Below are 19418 nucleotides of genomic sequence, written 5' to 3'. Positions count from 1 at the left end.
CACGGGTGGTTTCAACGTTTTCAAAGAGGTCGTGAGGACATAAATGACGATCAACATGTGGTCCAATCAAAATCCATGATCACCGGAAATTCCATCGAAACTGTGTGTGAATTCATCAAAAATCAGCCGAAATCATCATTGAAATTCATGGAAATGGAATTGAACATCTCCAAAACATCGATTTATCGCATTTTGACCGAACATTTCGGCTTACGAAAGGTGTGTGCACGGTTTGTTCCGCATAAATTGACTGACGTCAAAAATTGCTGAGAATCCAACATTCGAAGGACGATTATTTGGTCAAAAATCACATTTTAACCACTAACCACTCCCCGTATTCACCCAATATGGCACTGTGCGGCTTCTTCCTTTTCGGAAAAATGCATTTGCCCATGAAAGAAAAGCATTATAGCAGAAACAGTCAAAAACGCTACTCCCTTCCTTCCTTTTCCTTCCTTAGCGAGCAAAATGTTATGCAGACGTAGAGGGCATTCAAAGGACTTGTACCGGCATACTGGCGGCCATATCGGCCAACGAGCTAAAACACTCGTTTGACATGCTTTTGGACCGTGGAAAAAGCTGTATTGAAGCAGAAAGAGACTATTTTGAATAAAATAAATTGATTTTGCCTAAAAAAACGCTTTGTTCTATTTTTTTAAGTCCTGTTTACTTTGGACCTTGTATATACGACCAAAGCCCTTCACATCCCACAAGTCATTTGTGGGCGTTTTTTTATTAATACAACCAGCTAGGACTTCAGCTAAATGGTGTCATAAGTACGGCATGAGTTTCTACAAACCGATTTCATATCACATACATATATCATTTCTTACCGATTATCATAGATCTAAATTCAGCCACTATTAAATGAGCTTCTCTCTACCTACGAAAGTCTTGGCGTGTTTTGTGTTGAGCGTGAGCTTGAGGAAAAAGATATGCATTCTACTGTCTTTGGAGTTGTAATAGCATTGTGAAGTTCTGTGATCTGTTATACTTATAAACTTAACCGCTGTCATTAGTCTTCCTTAAAGAAACCAATGTGAACTCAGCAGACCAAATCGAGATTCAAACTTTTTTACAGAGAAATAAGCAAGTCTCATTAATTTTCGAAATTTACACTAAAATTAACTGTAATTGTACCACCTTAATGACACACACTGTATACATTGTGTTTATAAAGAAATTGTAAGTATTTACAATTATCTAGTCACGGAAAAAATATATAACACACGCGAGGAAATAATTTTTAATTTAAATATTAAGTCGAGTTGGGTATTAAAGCTAAGAGATTTTCAGAACCGGTTTGACACTAAAAAAAACTACGATTGTTATGATGTTAGCCAGAAAACGGTTTCTCATTTAACCGAACTAAAGGTAGCAGGTCAGTTAAAAAGTCCCCGGCCTGACATATAGTTGGACTTCTTGTTCTTCTCGATGGACTATATAAAAATTAAATCTCTATGATTTTTATTTAGCCCTAACCTTCAAAATGCGCGTGTATAAATTTGACAGCTGTCAAATCATTAGTTTGTGATTTATTTCATTTTGAGTGAAGTAACTTTTGTTATTGGGAAACAAAACATGGTTAAGAAGAAGCAAAAATTTGGCTTAATGACAAGTTTTCAGAAACTTCCCAGGATAGTCAATCATCAAGGATTGAAATATTAAGTTTAGACGTAGTGAAGTGAGCACCGAAGGAAGAATTAAACATGAAAAAACGTTAACTTCGGCTGCACCGAAGCTAATATTCCCTTCACAGGTGCATTTCCTTTAGTAACTATGTGTTCAGTTCATATGGAAGCTATATGCTATTGCAATCCGATCTGAACAATTTTTTCGAAGATTATATTGTTACCTTAAGCAGTAAACCGTGAAGATATCACGTCAAATGCGAAAGGTTTCCATACAAGAACTTGATTGCGATCGTTCAGTTTGAATGGCAGCTATATTAGTCTTCGGAGTTTACATTTTTGCCTTAAAAATAATCTATACCAAATTCGTGAATATATCTTATCAAATGTGAAAGTTTCATACAAGATTCGATCGTTCAGTTTGTATGGCAACTATATGCTATAGTGAGCCGATCTGAACAATTTCTTCGGAGATTACATTTTTGCCTTAGAAAATAATCTATACCAAATTTCGTGAATATATCTTGTCAAATGTGAAAGTTTTTCATACAAGAACTTGATTCCGATCGTTCGGTTTGTATGGCAGCTATATGTTACAGTGGTCCGATATCGGCAGTTCCGGCAAATGAGCAGCTTCTTGAAGAAGAAATGGCGTTTGCAAAATTTCAAAACGATATTTAAGAACTGAGGGACTAGTTCGTATATATACAGACAGACGGACATGGCTAAATCGACTCGGCTCAACATACTGATGTTATATATATATACTTTATAGGGTCTCCGACGCTTCCTTCTGGGTGTTACAAACTTCGTGACAAACTTAATATACCCTGTTCAGGGTATAAAAAGTCCACGAGTAAAACGACCAAGAGCTGCAGGAAAAGAGGGCTTAGCTCAAAACGCCTCATGCGCTCAATAAACCTTCCGCGAAGAGGCTAGAAGATGCCGCCTTTAAATAAGCGACCAAAACCCCCACCGGGGGTTAAATATCGAAACAAACAAGAGAACGCAGCTGAAGAAAACGCATTTTTGGGCAGTAATCGAATTGTCGTATAGTTGAAAAAGTGTTATTTTCATTACCTGAGTAATATCCCTCACCATTCTGAACTCAGCAGATCGTTTGAAGATATTTTCATAGTTACGATCAAGATCGAGCTCCTAAAACTGGTCGTCGTTTGTTCTTAGTAGCAGAGTCCCTGCTACAGTTGTCTTTTATCAACATCATAGAACTACGTATTTAAGTATAAGACAGGTTTTATGTCTCGTCGCCAGTCAATGGCTTTTAATCACGCCCATGGCTGCAATCGTACTTGTTAATTAATTTAAATTAATATGTCAGTCAGTCGATCAACACGCTAAATTGCTATCAGTGCAACAAAAAAATTTATTTGTCTGTGCATAAATACATGCAGATCTTCAATGAGTTAGCGTGTTAGAAATGATTATAATTTGTCGACTCATCTTTAGAACTGGTTGTGCATGTTTCGCATATTTGTTTTTGCACACTCGAGTATTTTCGCATTTTAAAATTGGCTCACAGCTTCTTAAGTCTCGCGAAGTTTAACAGCAATCGCACACTTATCGCATTATGGGTCATAAAGAGCTTCTATGGTAAATAGCAGGTGAGCTAAATTGGAGGTATTAGCCGAAGAAGACTGCCGCTTGTTGTTATACTAGCAGAAACATTTTGTAGAACTCCAGCGCAGTGGCAGAGCTTAACCTGATATAAGTAAATCTGGAACGCTTCCAGGCACACATAGAACATCTAAATAGTAGGTGTGATAAATTGGCAGTGTTCGCCTAAGATGTCTGGCTCTTGCTCAAGCTTGAATATAAATTTAGGTTTGTTCAAATTCCCTAGATCTGATCTAACTTGGGAACGCTGCTATCACTTTTTCAGCCTCTCAGCTTAGGTTAATTTATACTGGCTGGCTGTCACGCCATACATAGACCTACACTTTCCTTGCAATGCCAGATGAAGGCTCATTACTAAACGCGAGCTGAAGTTTAGGTCGATTTTACAACTTGTAAACTCGGCTATAACCATGTAAACGTTAATCTATAAGAAGAGGAAGTTTAGGTCGTGCAGTAATTTGAGACCTGTGACTCGGCTAACAACCGTCCTACAATCCTTTCGGACCGCGTGCGTAGACAGCTTACGTATTTTCCTTCCGCTCCCTTGCAGATAATCTGGGCGACCCTGCGGTTCCCTAAGGCATTCCAACTTACCTTGATCCGTCTTGCAGCGCTTTCGGAAATTTCGTTGTCTATCGTGTTTAGCGCCTTGCGTATTTCCCGAATTGGTTCGATAGCCAACTCTCGGCATTCTAATCAGCTAGTTCGTTTTCCAGAACTGCCGCTTCCCACAGTTACTTTAACTACTTCTGCCCTGCTTTTAAGAACATTATCTGCCTCGATCCGTCTATCAGAACTTTCGAAAATGTCATTGTGTGTCGCCTTGCGCCTTGCGTATTTCTTGAACTGGTTCGGTATCCAACTTTTGGCAGTCACTTTAGCTATTCCGTTTCTTGCAACTCAGTATTACTGCCGCTTTCCGGCAGTAACTCTATCTACTTCAGAACATTCTACTTCTAATGACATTCTCTGATCATGCTGAACAACTATGTCTAAGAGACTATGGGTCTAAAAACGGTTTAGAGATTTTTAAGGCGACGTTTTTTGGGGATTATAAAAATTTGTTCGTCAGTGTTTGAGATATTCCTATGAAATTTAAAATGTACATAGGTGCATTTTGATATTCCATTGATCATTTGTCGGAATCGGCCAGATCGGACAACCACACATATCACACATACGACAGATGAGCTTATCACTACCGAGTTGATCATATCTAGCTAACCGCAATGAACTCAGCAGCAACTCTGAAAAGTCTATGGAAAATACAACAAAAAATCCATCGTAACCATAGCTTTAGTCATCGTTTGGCCAGCTTCTTTTTTTTTGTCCAACGTGTCTATGAACCATTACGCCGAGAAGTATGCTACGGTTAAGGATTTAAACTATTGTCGTGCTCTTCAGCACGTCAGTCGACTCTTCGTTATCCGAGCTAGCGGCATTCAGTCTCACGACAGTTAGGTCAAGTAACTGGAACCCAGATTTATTATATACCCGGCAAAAGACTGTCGATTGTTCTCAAAATTATTTGGTCATATTTTTAAGCCGCTCAAAGAACTACTTATATATGAAAGTGAAAATTTCTTTCAACAGAAAAATTCCCCTAAAAATTACCTAAAAGGTATTTAGGTTTTTTATGCAAAAAAAACCACACGAACTTCACTTAAATTACCTTTATATGAAAATTTGCTTCAACAAAAAAATATCCCAAAAATTACCTAAAATGTATTTATGTTTTTTCAGCAAGAAACTGCAAAAATTCGCTTAACTTTCCATATATATAAAAATTTCCTTCAACAGAAAAATTCCCCTAAGAATTACCTAGAAGGTATTTATGTTTTTTCAGCAAAAAAACACAAGAACTTCACTTAAATTACCTATATATGAAAATTTCCTTCAACAAAAAAATTCCCCAAAAATTACCTAAAGAATATTTATGTTTTTCAGCAAAAAACTACATGAATTTCACTTAACTTACCTACATATGTATATATAAAAATTTCCTTCAACACAAAATTTCCTAAAGGATATTTATGTTTTTTCTGCAAAAAACTACAAGAACTTCACTTAACTTACCTATGTATAAAAATTTGCTTCAACAAAAAAATATCCCAAAAAATACCTAGAAGGTATTTATGTGTTTTCAGCAAGAAACTGCATGAACTTCACTTCATATAACAATGGTGTCCAAAATAAAATCTACAACAACTAAAAACTCGCTTGGAGACGTTCGCGCTGATATTTAGATTCTGGAGGGACCTTCCATCCTTGGGTTCGAAACTAAATACCATATGTGCTTACGTCATACCTTGAATTGAAGGTTAACGGTAACGTAACCTGTCTAAAATGGTATGTGGAAACTGTTCTATGCCGCTACAACAACAAAAAATTCAGTTAAAATGTCCTAAAATGTCTCCAAAGAATCTACTTTTTTATTGATATTATATAATTAGTTTTATTAACTCAAATCACGTCTGTATTTTATATATTCATATGCATTTCTGTATGTAAGTATTTGTGACGTCAATGGCCACTTTTAGCAGCGTCAAACAACATTTAAAGCGAGCGCCTGCAATGATTATCAATCGTCCTTGAAAGTGAACTTGCTGAATTTCTCCTCAATATCGTTGACGCGACAGCGCACTTCGGGTGTTGGATCCTTTTGGAAGTTCGCTAAATTCTCCTCGAAAGCGCTTTTCACCAGCGTCAGATTTTTTAAGTCTTTGGCATCGGTTAAGCGTTTAATGAGCACTAATACAATGTTGAGCGATTCCTTCTTGAGGCCGGTGTGTGGCAGAGCTGTACAAAATAAAAAAATTATACTTTTAAACTTCTCATTTTTCACTCTCTCTCTCTCTCTCTCACCCACCTGATGCATAAATCACCGCCGAAAGCACTTGATTGCAGATTTTCTCCACAATCATATCGCGCGCCTCACAATTGTCCACCTTCACCTTCTTCTCCTGATTGCCCGCCAGCGCCGGCGGTGCACTATCGCTTGCGAACACGCACAAGCGTTCCACAAACTTACAAAGCGCGCCCAATAAGCTCACCTGCACGGGGCGCGTGCTGCTGCGCAAGCACAACAAGCAACGCTCGACAAATTGCAGCTGATATTTGTATTGCGTTTCGACGCCATGCTTTGGCCATGACTTGCCCAAAGTCTCGCAAACGGTCTCCTTTAGTTTATTGAAAATGGTGGCGCGTTTGTTGCGCTCATCGGCGGTTAGCGTTTTCTCGCCGACCACATCGCTATCCTCTTTGCGCAATTCTTTCTCCTCCAGCAAATACCAGATCATATTGTAGACCTCCTCAAAACGATCCACCTCGAGCTCTTCTAGTATATCGCCCAATGCCTGCAGCGCCAACGTGCGATATTGCGGCTCCTCCTTGCGGCATTCACGCATTGCGGCGTCCACTATGCGTGCCGTAATCTCATGATGACGATCGAGTCCCTTACACAACGCAGCCAAGGCTTGCAGCAGACGCTCTTTACCCTTGAATGTGCGTCCTTGCAACTCGCCGAGCAGCAAATTGATTAAGCGCAGACGTTGTTCGGCCTCTATGGTGCCGCTGAGACGCATAGCGATCGTGTGTATAGCATTGCCGGCTTGTGTCTTACGCAGCCAGCTGGCCTCATCTAGGGATTTCTCCAATTTCGGTATGATCACATGCAAATTCATGCGTATGCCGGCATCACCGGGACTAATCTCATTCCACAACTCCTTCCACAGCTCAATATTCGATTTGTTCTCATCGTTTGGTTCCTCGTGTTTGGCGAAGAATGCCAACGGCAATACATCGTCGAGATAGTCTTTCAGCAAATCGTTGTGACGCTTATTAATCGCTTGTATAGCGAGTGGCACCGAACGATTTGCCGAATTCTCCATGTAGAGTTCATCGAGCTTGACGAAGAGATTCTTAATTGACTTCTCCTAAGTAGCGGTATAATTAATAATACAGTTAGTTTACAAACTAATAATTTAAAATATTTTTTTGCTGTGTAAATCACCTTAGCTATGCCCACCAAATGGCCCACGGCATTCGCGTAGTATTTGCGCACGGTCGCATTGTGATCTTTCAGGCCCACAAAGCAGGCAGCGAGATATTTGCCGACAAGCGGCGACATGTCTTTGCCGACACGTATGCTGATCTGCATTTTTTTGTTTAGAGAATATTGATTACAAATAATTAAAAAAATATAAACAATAACAAAGTTCAACCCACCAAGCAGACGAAATGCGCGCAAGCAATCTTCGTGCCTAAAATAATATTCGTTTTGATCAACTCTAAAACGGCGGGCGTCGTCTCCTCAAGCACTTTGTAATCTATATAACGCATGCACTGCAGCCAGTGAGAGAGAGAGAGAGAGAGAGAGTGAAAGAGAGAGATAAAAAACATAGAGCGATAAACGACATTGCTTATAACACACAAAAACTCAAGGTCACCTTCGATATCGATTCCATGGTATGATGTGATTTGGCCGCCTCAGCGCGCACTGTGTCCACAGCTTCTTGCGCCTCATTATCTGCACCCAAGCGTGTTGATAAGTACGACAGCTTAGAGTTCTCCACCTCACCGGTGGCCTTCAGCAGACACGGTATCAACATAGGCAAATGTGGCGCAATCAATGAACCCGAAGAGTCGATCATTTCGGAAATTGTACGAATACTGATTTTACGTATATCGGCGACAGTGTGTGTCACGCCAGTCTGTAGTAGTAGCGGTAAAATGGAAGAGGCGACTGCCAGACCGGATTTGCCGTGATCTGATGAAGCGGCTGAGACACAAAGCTAAAGTGAAAAATAAAATAATATTACTTAATACATAAAATAAATATGTAAAAAAATACAAAGAATAATTGTCAAAAGAAAATAAAAAAATAAATAAATAAAAATATATGAAATTAAAAGCATTAAACAAATACCAAAATTACAAAAAACATTTTGAAAATGTAAATTAAAAAAAAAAAAAAAAAAAAAAAAAAATATAATTAACACAACTCCAAAAAAAGGAAAAAAGCGAAGAAACTAATACAACAAACCTAAAAAACATACCAAAATACTAAAAACATTTTAAAAATGTGAATTAAAAAATGACGAAAAAATTAAACAAAAATTTCAAAAAAATTTTTGAAATAAAATTTTTAAAATACTTCATATTAAAAAAAATATTATAAGAATAAACAAAAAAATATTAAAAACAAACTTTATATAATATATGTTATTAAAAACATTTTTAAAAAATTAAAAAAAACATTTTTAAAAAATTAAAAAAAAATATTTAATTAAAAAGTAAGTAAAAAAATTATTAAGGCAATTAAAAATATGACAAAAAATATAATAAAAAATTAAAAAATATATATAATTAACAGAGATCCAAAAAAATTTAAAAAAAAATAATAATAATTGTAAAAAAAATAAAAAAAAAAATAATTAAAAATACATAATATTAAAAACAAAGTAATAAAACAAATCAAATCAAAAAATACACAAAAATGTAAAAAAAAAATTATCAAAACATTAAGAATAATAAAAAAAATTAATAAATAGTTATCAAAAATATACATACATAATTAAAATATAATAAAAAAATAATAAAAAATTTAAAAAATACAAAAAATAATTATTTAAAAGAATAAATAGAAAATTATTTTAAAAAAATGTATAACATTTATGTCATTAAACACATTTTTAAAAAATTAAAAAAGAAAATAAGTAATTAAAAAAGAGTAAAAAAAATTATCAAGGAATTTAAAATTAGGACATAAAAATATAATAAAAATTTATGAAAATATATAATTAACAAAAATCCAAAAAAATTAAAAAAACATAGAAAAAGAAATACAAAAAAACATTTAAAAGAAAATACCAAAAATATGTTTTATAAATGTAAGTTAAAAAATTAAATTAAAAATTCGAAATAAATTTCAAAATTTTAAACAAGTAATATTTAAAAAAGTATTTCAAATTAAAAAAAAATATTTCAAATAAAAAAAAATATTTCACATTAAAAAAAAATATTTAAAAGTAATAAAAACACAATTAAAAAAATATATGTAAGTAAAAATATTTAAAAAAAATTGAAAAGTATTTAATTAAAAAATAAATAAAAAAATAATAAGAAAATTACAAATATGACAACAAAAAAATTAAATCTAATAAAAATTAAAGAAAATAAAACACAAAAACATTTTAAAAAGGAAAAAAGGAGTAAAAATAAATTGAAAGAATTTCCATCAAATGAAAGTAAAAAAATTATTTAAAATTAAAAGAAATATAAAATATTAAAAAACAATTTTTTTTAATATTATATAGTATACTTAAAAAAATTCAAGAAATCTTTAAAAATTAAAAAAAATTAATGTAATTAAAAAATTAAAAGAAAATTAAAAAATAACAAAAAAATTAAGTCTAATAAACGTTAAAAAGAAATTTAAATAAAAAAATATGACTAAAAATATATGTAAATTTAAAAAAGTTGTATAACACCAAACTAAAATAAATAAAACAAACAAAAAACTTAAAAAAAAATAATACAAACAAAATAACTTTTCAACTTTAATTTAAAAATTACAAAAACAAAATTAAAAATAAATAAAAAAATGTCAAAAAATTAATATCAAACAATTAAAAATTAAAAAAAATCCAATTTAAAAAATATCAATATAATTAAAAAATAATAAAAAAAATTGTAAAAAGCAAAAAAAAAAACTTCTTTAGGAAATATAAAAAAATTGTATAAAGCAAATAAAAAAATAAGAAGTAGAAAGAATTTTAAAGACTAAAAATAAAAATATAAAACTAAATTTAAAAAAAATTTAGTCAAATAAATTTTAAAAATACTTTAAATTAAAAAAAGAAAACAATTATTTAAAAAAAATATGTAAAAAAATAAAAGGAAAAAGATTATAAGAAAAAAAAACAAAAAATATTTTTTAATTAAAAACCAAAACTTGAAAAAATCCAAAAAAATTTAAATTATAAAAAACTTCTAACACACCTTGCTCAGAAACATAACAGATCCTTGAGCTGCTAAACGCGTGCCCTCGTGTATGTCGTCCATGACGCGAAACAATTGCGCCCACAGCTCTTGCAGTTCCGGCTCGGGTATTTCATCTAGAAAGTACAAGGCGAAATTAGCAAAAAAAATAATAATAATAAAGATAAGCAAAGGCGAAGTTGGAGCGAAATGCAAGTGTTTTAAATAACACTCATAAATATATGTATACATACATATGTATATATACATATTGTTTTTTTGTTTTTATTCGATTTATTTTTTTTGTCATATTTTTAATTTCCTTATTAATTTTTTAATTTATTTTTTTCTTACATATTTTTTTAGTTCTTTAAAAAATTTTTTCTTGCATAAATTTTTTTAAATTTTGATTGTTATTAAATTTTTAAATAACTAAAAGAATAAAAATTATTTTTTTTAATATTTTTTTTAAATAATAGTTGTTTAAAATTTATTTTTAATTTTTTTGTTTTAATTAACATATATGTATATATATAAATATATACATATATATAGTGAAATATATCGAGAAGTCTGTTCAAATGGTACTATACGATGAAATGAAACAGCTTTTGCAACTTTTTTACTTAACTGTACTTACAAGCTTACACATATTCATTATAACGGTACTATACGACGGAATAAAAATACCTTGCTGCTTTAACACTTTTGAAAAAGAATCTCTAAATGGAAGGCGGGCATGCCTACTGCTAAATTTTCGTTCCTTTATAACCGTAATTTCGAGTTTTGTAACTTACCAACTTCCATAGGTGTGCTGGCGACGCTTTTATTCGCCTCATTTTCAGCCTTACTCTGCCGTATGGCATCCAGTCTCTTTTCATCACTGCGCAAGCGCAAGCCATTCGGGCGTTTGAGCAAATCACGCACTGCCAAACAGCAAGCGATGCGCACACGCCACTCGGTGAACGTTAAATTGTCCAATATTTCTCGCAAAATTTCCCAATAATACTTTTCCACCGACTCTTTCGGATCGCTTACGACTGAATCCCAAATGGAAATCATTGAGTTTTGTATTTTCGGCGTTGGATCGTATTTGTAGCGATACAGACGCGGTATGATCTTGCCAAGATAGGGTTGCATTTTGGCTTTCGAGTCAGCGCTTATCGATTTCAAACCGAAAGCAGCGCCCAGTTTACTGGTCCAAGCGGCATTATGATTGGCCAATTGCATGAATTGATAGACCATTTCGGGTTGATTGAGATCGGAAGCGAGTGAGCAAAGTTCCTTGTAGGTGGTTATGTTGCCACTGTGTGTTAAAAATTAAATTTCTATTAATTCATTACGTCATTCTTTCAGTAAACTTATATTTACCCAGTAGGCGTTTTGCCCAGCATGCCTTCGGCGAAGAGCTCCGTTTCCTCACTGACCTTATTTACTTGTCGCTTACCGCCGATCAATTGGTCCAAAAGCGAATTGGCCAAATCATTTTGACTGTTGGTATCCGAAAGTGAGTAGACAAGTCCCAAACCACGCGAGGCAACATCTTGCACGAACTCTACAACGGAAGAAACCAAAATAGTATGTAGCAAGTTGCTTTTTAGGTGTTTTGACAACTTACCGCTGTCATCGGAGAGCAGTTCGGTGAATGCAAATTGCAAGATTTCCTTATTCTTGAGCACAGCTGCTCGGTGGCTGCAATTTTTGATCAAAGCCAGTAGCCAAACTGATGAGGCCTGTGTAATAAGAAAAACAAAAAAATGGTGAATTACATTTTTTTATAACTTTTTCACCACAAAAGGTGTTTAATTCTTTTATAGTTTTTTCACCACGAGTGGTGAGTTAGACTTTTTTATTTAACCACGTGTGGTGAATTAAATTTTTTATAGTTTTTCATCACGAGTCATAAGTTAACCATTTAAGCAAATTTACCAGTACTTGAGAAAGACAATTTTTGTAACTTTTTTTCAACGCTAAAGTCCTTTAATGCAAAAGTATTCAGAGAGATCGTCAAAATTTGTTTGAAAATGTATAGTGTAAGTCTAAAATAAAGTTTCTCAATACGAGTGGCGAGTTAGACTTCTTTTATCTTTTTATTACGAACTACACTTTTTTATAGCTTTTCACCAACAGAAGTGGGATAGATTTTTTAGTTTTTTCATCACGCTTAGTGAATTAGATGTTTTATAATACTTTCAACACGAGTGGTAAGTTAGATTTATTTTACAGTTTTTTCACCAAAGTGGTGACTTAGATTTTTTGTATTTTTTACCACGCCCGTTGAACTCGTTTTAATTTATAGTTTTTCACCACGCGTGGTGAATTTTATTTTTTTATACTACAAGAGTCAGGATAAATTTTTTATAGTTTTTCATCGTGTGGTGAATTATGTTTTTAATCGTTTTTTATCACAAGTGATGAGTTAGCCATTTATGTCGGTTTGCCACTGCTTTAAACTATCTTACCGCTTGTCTCATAAACAATATTGAATTGTTGACACAACTAACCACAAAACTAAAATATATGTTTAATTATAAACAAACCACCAAACTCACCTGTCTCGAATGCACATTTGGCTCTGGCACCAAACGCACCAGCGACATCATAAATTTCTCAAACATTTCATCATTACAATACGGATTACTCTTATGTTTGTTAGCAAAATCATCGCTAGCGTTTATATCATAACCGTTCAGTGTGGCCACCATAGCTTCCGAAATGGCAATATTCAAAGCAACATCTTTTTGCGTCTTTATTATTGCCAAAAACTTATCCAAATTGCGTTGTGTAAAGAATTCACCATCACCAATGGCCAAATAGCCGAGACAACGCGCAGCATCCTCACGTACGCGTGCGCGCACCGAAACATTGCGCAACAGTGTGTAAATGTCATGATAAATCAGAAGCTTCGTAGAGGCTTTAGCGGCTGTTAAACGGAAAAATGGAAAGTTATATTAAAAAAAAGTGAGACTTGGAGCTAAGAGCGAGTATCGCAACCTACTCTCGTATTCAATATTGTCGTCATCGTCGTTTTTGTCGGCAGCGACGGGCACTAGTATTTCCACTTCGACATTTGGTATGATGGCCATTTTGCCGATCATCGAAATACATTTGACGGCAGCGGCAACTAGCAGCCACTGTGATTCGTGCATCATTTTAACTGTAAAAATTATATGCGGTTAAATGTTTATTTTACAAATTCACGCACTCCATTTCATATATATTTTCATATTCGTATTTTTTTACCTATAACTTTGACTGTATTAACGAAAACATCCCATTCATGCAGTTGCTTGGCTGATGTGCCCTTTAACAACGCGATTTTACGACTGAAGGCGTGACCCAAGACCAGCATCCAACCATGCTTATTCTCTAGCGATTTTTGTGGCAGCTCTCTGAGGCATTCGCTGATCTAAAATCAACATAATTTATAAGAACAATTAATGAAAAATATTTTTTTCCTTTATTTACTTGTGCATCAAACTCCTTGTCCTTGCAGCCAAAAGCCAAGAGTATACCATAAACCTGAGCCACATGCGCACGCATTGTCTCCGAGACATCCTTCAAAGAATTCGAGAGTGGTGTAAGCAGATGCATGTGCGATTGGGTCAGCAGCTCGGGCGCAACATTTAGTAAATCGTAAAGGCAGAGCAAGTTCACCTCGGCTATAGAAATATATTTGAATGAATAAAAGTTTTTTGAAAAAAATTAAATTTTAGTAATTTTTGAGTAATTTTATTAAGTTTGACAAGAAAGAAACGTCGGATATGTACATAAATGGTCAGTGTGACGAGCTAAATCGATTTTGCCATATTCGTCTGTGGGTAAATACGCGAAATGGTAACCCAGTTTATGGGGTATCGATCTAAAATTTTGCATACGACTTTTTCTCACTAAGAAATTACACATTTGTCGGATTCGCCGATATCGTATAACTATAACATATAGCAGCCATACAAACTGAAAATCTAGTTCTTGTATAAAAAATTTGTTTATGTGACAAAATATCGTCACGAAATTTGGCATGAATTATAGTTCTTGAACGAATTGTTCAGATCGGGCATATGTAGTTTCCATACAAATTGACCGTCAAAATCAAGATGAAGATCGTTTTATACCCTTTTTGCACCTATGAAGGGTATAAAATTCAGCGCAGACGAAGTAAATATTTTTTCTTGTGTTAGCATTTCTTATTAGCATTTTGGGCTCTATTTTTCTTTGTGTTTTCCGCTCAATGCTACTTGTTCTTGTTGTAACGGGTACCTAATCCCCATGAGGATGGTAAAGATTAGATAAGTTGTCGTCGACGTCTTCCAACGGTAAGCCCATGAAACATGCTGTTTCGACGGGGACAGACCAACGGGAGGAAGGTGTCAACGGAGTAGAGTTAGCAGGGCTTGCAAAGAGGTGGCCAGTGTTATGCGGAGACTCATTGCACGCTGGAAATATATTTGATATGTCAGGGTCTATTCTGGATAAGTAGGAGTTTAACCTGCTACGGTATTTAGAACGAAGCTGCGCAAGTGTCACTATCGTTTCTCGCGGCAAGTAGAGCTCTTCGTCTACAATGGGTGGTAGTACTACGCCATTCACTGAGAGGGAGTCGGTGAAGGTGTTAATGGCTCTACTTTGAATGGCGGTCAGTGCTTGTCGGAAGTTAGTTGCGTTCGAAGTCTTGTCGAGGTGTTGTTTGACGTCGTCGACGTAGTTGAGGAATGACCTCATGATGCTACTAGGAAGCGATTCCGTTCAAAGCAGGTGACTGCAGGCATGATATCTGCGAAAGTAACACAGCAGGAATTGCTTGGTGAGGAATTTATTATGCGCCTTAACTAGGAGCATATGGGTGCGGCGTAGTTATGGACCGGCCGCCCGATTGCTTTGCATATTGCCAACAACGTTTCTTTGTACTTTCCCCATGTGCTACCAGCTAGTGGCTTGAGGATTTTGTTGCGGCTCTGTACTTTGGCTATAATCGCGGTCTTACAAAGAGTGAAGAATCACAGGCTGTCGAGAGTGCCACCTAAAATTCTTGGGTTATTAAGAGTCGGAATCTTAACGCCATTGTCTGCAATATTAAGGTCAAGTCTGTACTCCTTCGTCCAGTTTGTGAATATGGTCGCTATGGATTTAGTGGAAAGAGTGTTAGGTTCCGTGCAGCGAGGAAGAGAGAAAGGTCGGAGAGATGGCCGTTTACTCAACGCTACTCACTTCGTTTAGCCTCCACATAACGTTTAACGAACAACACATATTGATGCAGTTCATTTTGTTCGCTCTCTTCATAGTTTTCGGCTATATACGACTTCAGTTTGGCTGCCGCTTTCTCATCGCCGGGTGCGGCACGTGCGCCAGCTGAGTACCAAAGGCAGATGCGCAAGTAGTTCAATATCTATAAGCAAAAACAATTATTACTCTTGATTCACAAAACTTCTTTTTTTATTTACCTCCTCGTAGACGGTTTGAGAGAATGCCAATTTGACATTACTAATTGTCTCGCAACCATAATTCTTCAACAAACGTCTTTCAGCCATTTGACTAACATGTTGCATGATGCTTTTAAAGCTGGGCAACACAATCGGACGGCGTTCAGTTGATAATTGATTGAAGTCGTCTTTTGGTTGCTCCACATATTCCACGGAGTATATTAGGTTATAGTCAACATGATCCTTCTTTGAAACGCCATACAAGTAAGTAGTGACGGTGTCGTGCAAGTGATTACTGGATATAAAATATATACACATAATAAAAATATAACCAAATGTTTGCATAAAAGTGTGCAGCATACCGCTCGCCAGCAATTAGCAGCAATAAGAGACGCGCAGGCGCATAATATTCGGGATAGCAAGTGGTGAGAAATACGCTTGTAGCATTCTGCACGATCTGCTGCTTCGATTCGACATTATCCGACAGCATGGCCAATAGCAAATGTTGTTGTCCACTTAGCTGTACATTCTCCTCGAGATTTTCCGCCTGTTCGGCAGACTTTTGTGACTTCCAAGCAAATGCCGGCGCCATGGCGACCAAAGCATCACGTATGGACGATTGCAGATCAGCTGATGCATTGGCTAAATGATTGAAAAATGCGAGCACCACTTTCAAATCCTGATTTATGACCTCCGGACAGGTGCGCGCTAATTGTGCGAGAGCGGAGAGCCCAGCATTTTGCACATCGTGTGCTTCGTTCGATTCGCGTCCGCTCACTTTGATGAGACCGGTAAGCAGTACCTTTGCCACTTTGGACACTATGGCAATTGGGCCACTGAAAAAATTTAATAAAATATCAAAAAAATTATAAAAAAAAAAATAAAAAAAATATAAAAAAAAATAATAAAAAAAAATTATAAAAAAAAAATATAAAAAAAAATTATAAAAAAAGATTATAAAAAAAAATTATAAAAAAAAATTATAAAAAAAATTATAAAAAAAAATTATAAAAAAAAATTATAAAAAAAATTATAAAAAAATATTATAAAAAAAAATTATAAAAAAATTATAAAAAAAAATGTTTAAAAAAATTATAAAAAAAATAATAAAAAAAATTATAAAAAAAATGTTTAAAAAAAAAAAATTATAAAAAAAAATTATAAAAAAAAATTATAAAAAAAATTATAAAAAAAATTATAAAAAAAATTATAAAAAAAATTATAAAAAAAAAATTATAAAAAAAATTATAAAAAAAATTAAAAATAAATAAAAAATAATAAAAAAAATAAACAAAAAAAAATAAAATAAATAAAAAAAAACAAGAAAAATAAATTACAAAAAAATATATAAAAATAATAATATAAAAATATATAAAAAAATATAAAAATAATAATATAAAAATAAATAAAAAAATATAAAAGTAATAAAAAAATATTTAAAAAAATAATAAAACAAAAATAATAAAAAATATAAAAGAAATAATAAAAAAAAATTATTTAAAAAATATTATAAGATTTGTTGGTTAAATACTAACTCCTTGATAAGATTCTCAGCGAATTGTAGAGCCAACACTTTGCACTTCTGATTTGTATTCTCGCCAAAGAGACCCTCGAATATGACTTGTATGCCTTTGGGCGTATTTATGCCCTTACCACGGCATTTAATCAAGTATTGTAGTAGTTTTTGACGCACGCGTGCACAGCACGGCGCTGTCTTGCGTTCAGCATCCTGACTGTTGTTGCCACAGAAGAGCGTATAGAGTGGCGCAGTCATTTGTGGATCTGCAAAATCAATTGCTGTGCACACTTTGCTCAGCTCGGCTATGGCAGGTGTAGCAACGCTGAAACGTGTATCTGAGGATGCCAACACTAATAGGATAAACGATTCGACGTCCTTAAAGAGGCCAGCGCAAATCAGGCGCACTATGCCTTTCTTAATCTAAAGAGAGGTTAAAAATAACAATTCATGTTATTTTGCATATTGTACTGTGTCAAACCTTCTCCAGCTCTTCAGCCTTCCAATTACTAACGGCAGCGCGTTTAAACGAATAAAAACTCATGCCAGGTGGTAGCACATCTTGCTCTTGTGTAACGCCATAGGGTAGCAGCAAGACGTCTTGTAGCAATTGTAGAAAATTCTTACGTACTGTGGGCTTGTCGTCCAACTTCAAGACTTCGTTCACACGCGCTGGATCATCTGGTAGCTTTATGTCGCCCAAAATTGGCAATACGAGCATAAAGAGTCTAAGAGAATGAAAATATATTTAATAAAAAATGGAAGAAGTATACTCAATATCTTTATTTTAAATTCAATAAACACTTACTTATCACGATAATTCTCCAGCTTTTCTTCGCAGACTAGCACTTTAGGCACCAGTGCGCTCTGTTGCTCTATGCTGAGACGCGGAAAACCCATTGTTATGAAAATTATAGCAAAATTGAGCAAAAATGGTGAATTGCCCGCATTAGAGTATTGATCTAATAGCGCTTCAACTGGTATTTGCACCAAGGGGCGTGAAGTGACTCTGCGCTTAATATGTGTCAGCACTTCAACGACCTACCGAAAGAGAAGTATGTGTAATTAAGCGTGTTTTTTAAGAAAAATGTATAGTCATGTTTTAGACCTTTGTGCGCACCGCATCATGCGGTGAGGAGATTTTCAATATGACCGGCGTCAAAAAGCGTCCCACAATAGCCTCCAACTTTTCATCACTGTCGGCACAGCCCAAACGCAATAGCACACGCTCCAGTAATTCTATAAAACAATTATTAAATGTATGAATATCTATTCTAGTTGTGTTTTTAATGTCTAATTTTGATTTTATATAGGTTTAAATTAATTAAAAGGCAATTTCTTACCAATTTCTTCAGCTGGTGTTGATGACATTTTTTTTGTTTTCTGCTTTGTCTTAACTATTCGCTGTCAAATAATTTTCTGTTTGACTTTTTTGTTGTGTTTAAAAATGAACATATGTGCGAACGGCTGTTTCTTATTGGAAAATTTGCAATGCTGCTTTTTGCTGTAAACGCATTCACAATAGTGTTTATTTAAAATAAATATTTTAGAAAATTAATATAGTAATTGAAAGAAAACAATAAAATTTGGAAAAAATAAACTATAACAACTACAAATAATGAAAATATTGCTTAAGATATAGAAATATTAATTTTATATGTAATTTTTGGCCAAATTTATGGATAACTTCCATTTACAAGTTTTTTGTTATGCCGAAAGTTCTGCAGAAAGAATATGCTCTCTTTTAAAATAAAAAAATATTAACCATTGCTAATTTGCTTATTATTTTTCAAAAATAATAAATTGTTAAATCACAATTGCAACTTTAAATTTTTGAAGCTTTTGGTGAATGTTTCGTTGATCAACAGCTGACCCATCAGCTGAGCACCCATACATTTTATACTTGAATAAATTATGAATATTTTAACATAAGGGTATGTTTTATATATCTCATGTATAAATTTATCTATAAATCATTATAATAAAAGCTCATTTTACGACCAGTTGTAATTAAACCTGTCTGCCACATTAGCGACGTCTTTGCGTTGAGCGTAGCGTGCAATGCGTGTCCAAAAGTTTTATCGATATTCCAGCAACAATCATATGCGTATGCCTTGTTGAAGCAGACTTGCTGCAAAAGTACAACAACAAAAGCAAATGTTGCCACTTCCCCGGAAAGGCGCACCCCTTAAATGCGGCGCTCGCTTTTAAAAATAGAAATTTCGGCTGTGTGAC

At 34.4% G+C, this 19418-nt stretch overlaps 1 protein-coding gene across 1 annotated transcript; it reads right to left on the bottom strand.

Moving 5' to 3' along the window:
• Nucleotides 1–5660: 5660 nt before the first annotated feature.
• Nucleotides 5661–18623, bottom strand: LOC126757160 (proteasome-associated protein ECM29 homolog). The gene is made up of 21 exons (XM_050470840.1): nt 18527–18623; nt 18292–18422; nt 17992–18224; nt 17665–17911; nt 17203–17606; nt 16030–16503; nt 15689–15962; nt 15456–15633; nt 13716–13909; nt 13491–13656; nt 13246–13404; nt 12800–13170; nt 11866–11980; nt 11619–11802; nt 11045–11553; nt 10269–10384; nt 7715–8059; nt 7494–7610; nt 7279–7419; nt 6136–7201; nt 5661–6065 (listed from the first exon to the last, which is right to left on the bottom strand). The coding sequence occupies exons 1-21, from the start codon at nt 18552–18554 to the stop codon at nt 5848–5850; spliced, it is 5670 nt and encodes a 1889-aa protein (XP_050326797.1). The 5' UTR covers nt 18555–18623; the 3' UTR covers nt 5661–5847.
• Between the last annotated feature and the right edge of the window lie 795 nt (nt 18624–19418).

The sequence above is a fragment of the Bactrocera neohumeralis genome, chromosome 4 (assembly GCF_024586455.1).
Source record: "Bactrocera neohumeralis isolate Rockhampton chromosome 4, APGP_CSIRO_Bneo_wtdbg2-racon-allhic-juicebox.fasta_v2, whole genome shotgun sequence".
Lineage (NCBI taxonomy): Eukaryota > Metazoa > Arthropoda > Insecta > Diptera > Tephritidae > Bactrocera > Bactrocera neohumeralis.
This window is presented reverse-complemented; position numbering and strand designations above follow the sequence as displayed.

Coding starts and splice junctions, on each gene's coding strand:
- LOC126757160 (XM_050470840.1), bottom strand. CDS start 18,554: ATGTCATCAACACCAGCTGAAGAAATTG. Junction 13,910..15,455: donor TTATGTGGAGGCTAAACGAA/GTGAGTAGCGTT, acceptor ATATTTCTATAG/CCGAGGTGAACTTGCTCTGC. Junction 10,385..11,044: donor CAGCACACCTATGGAAGTTG/GTAAGTTACAAA, acceptor TGTACTTTCTAG/ATGAAATACCCGAGCCGGAA.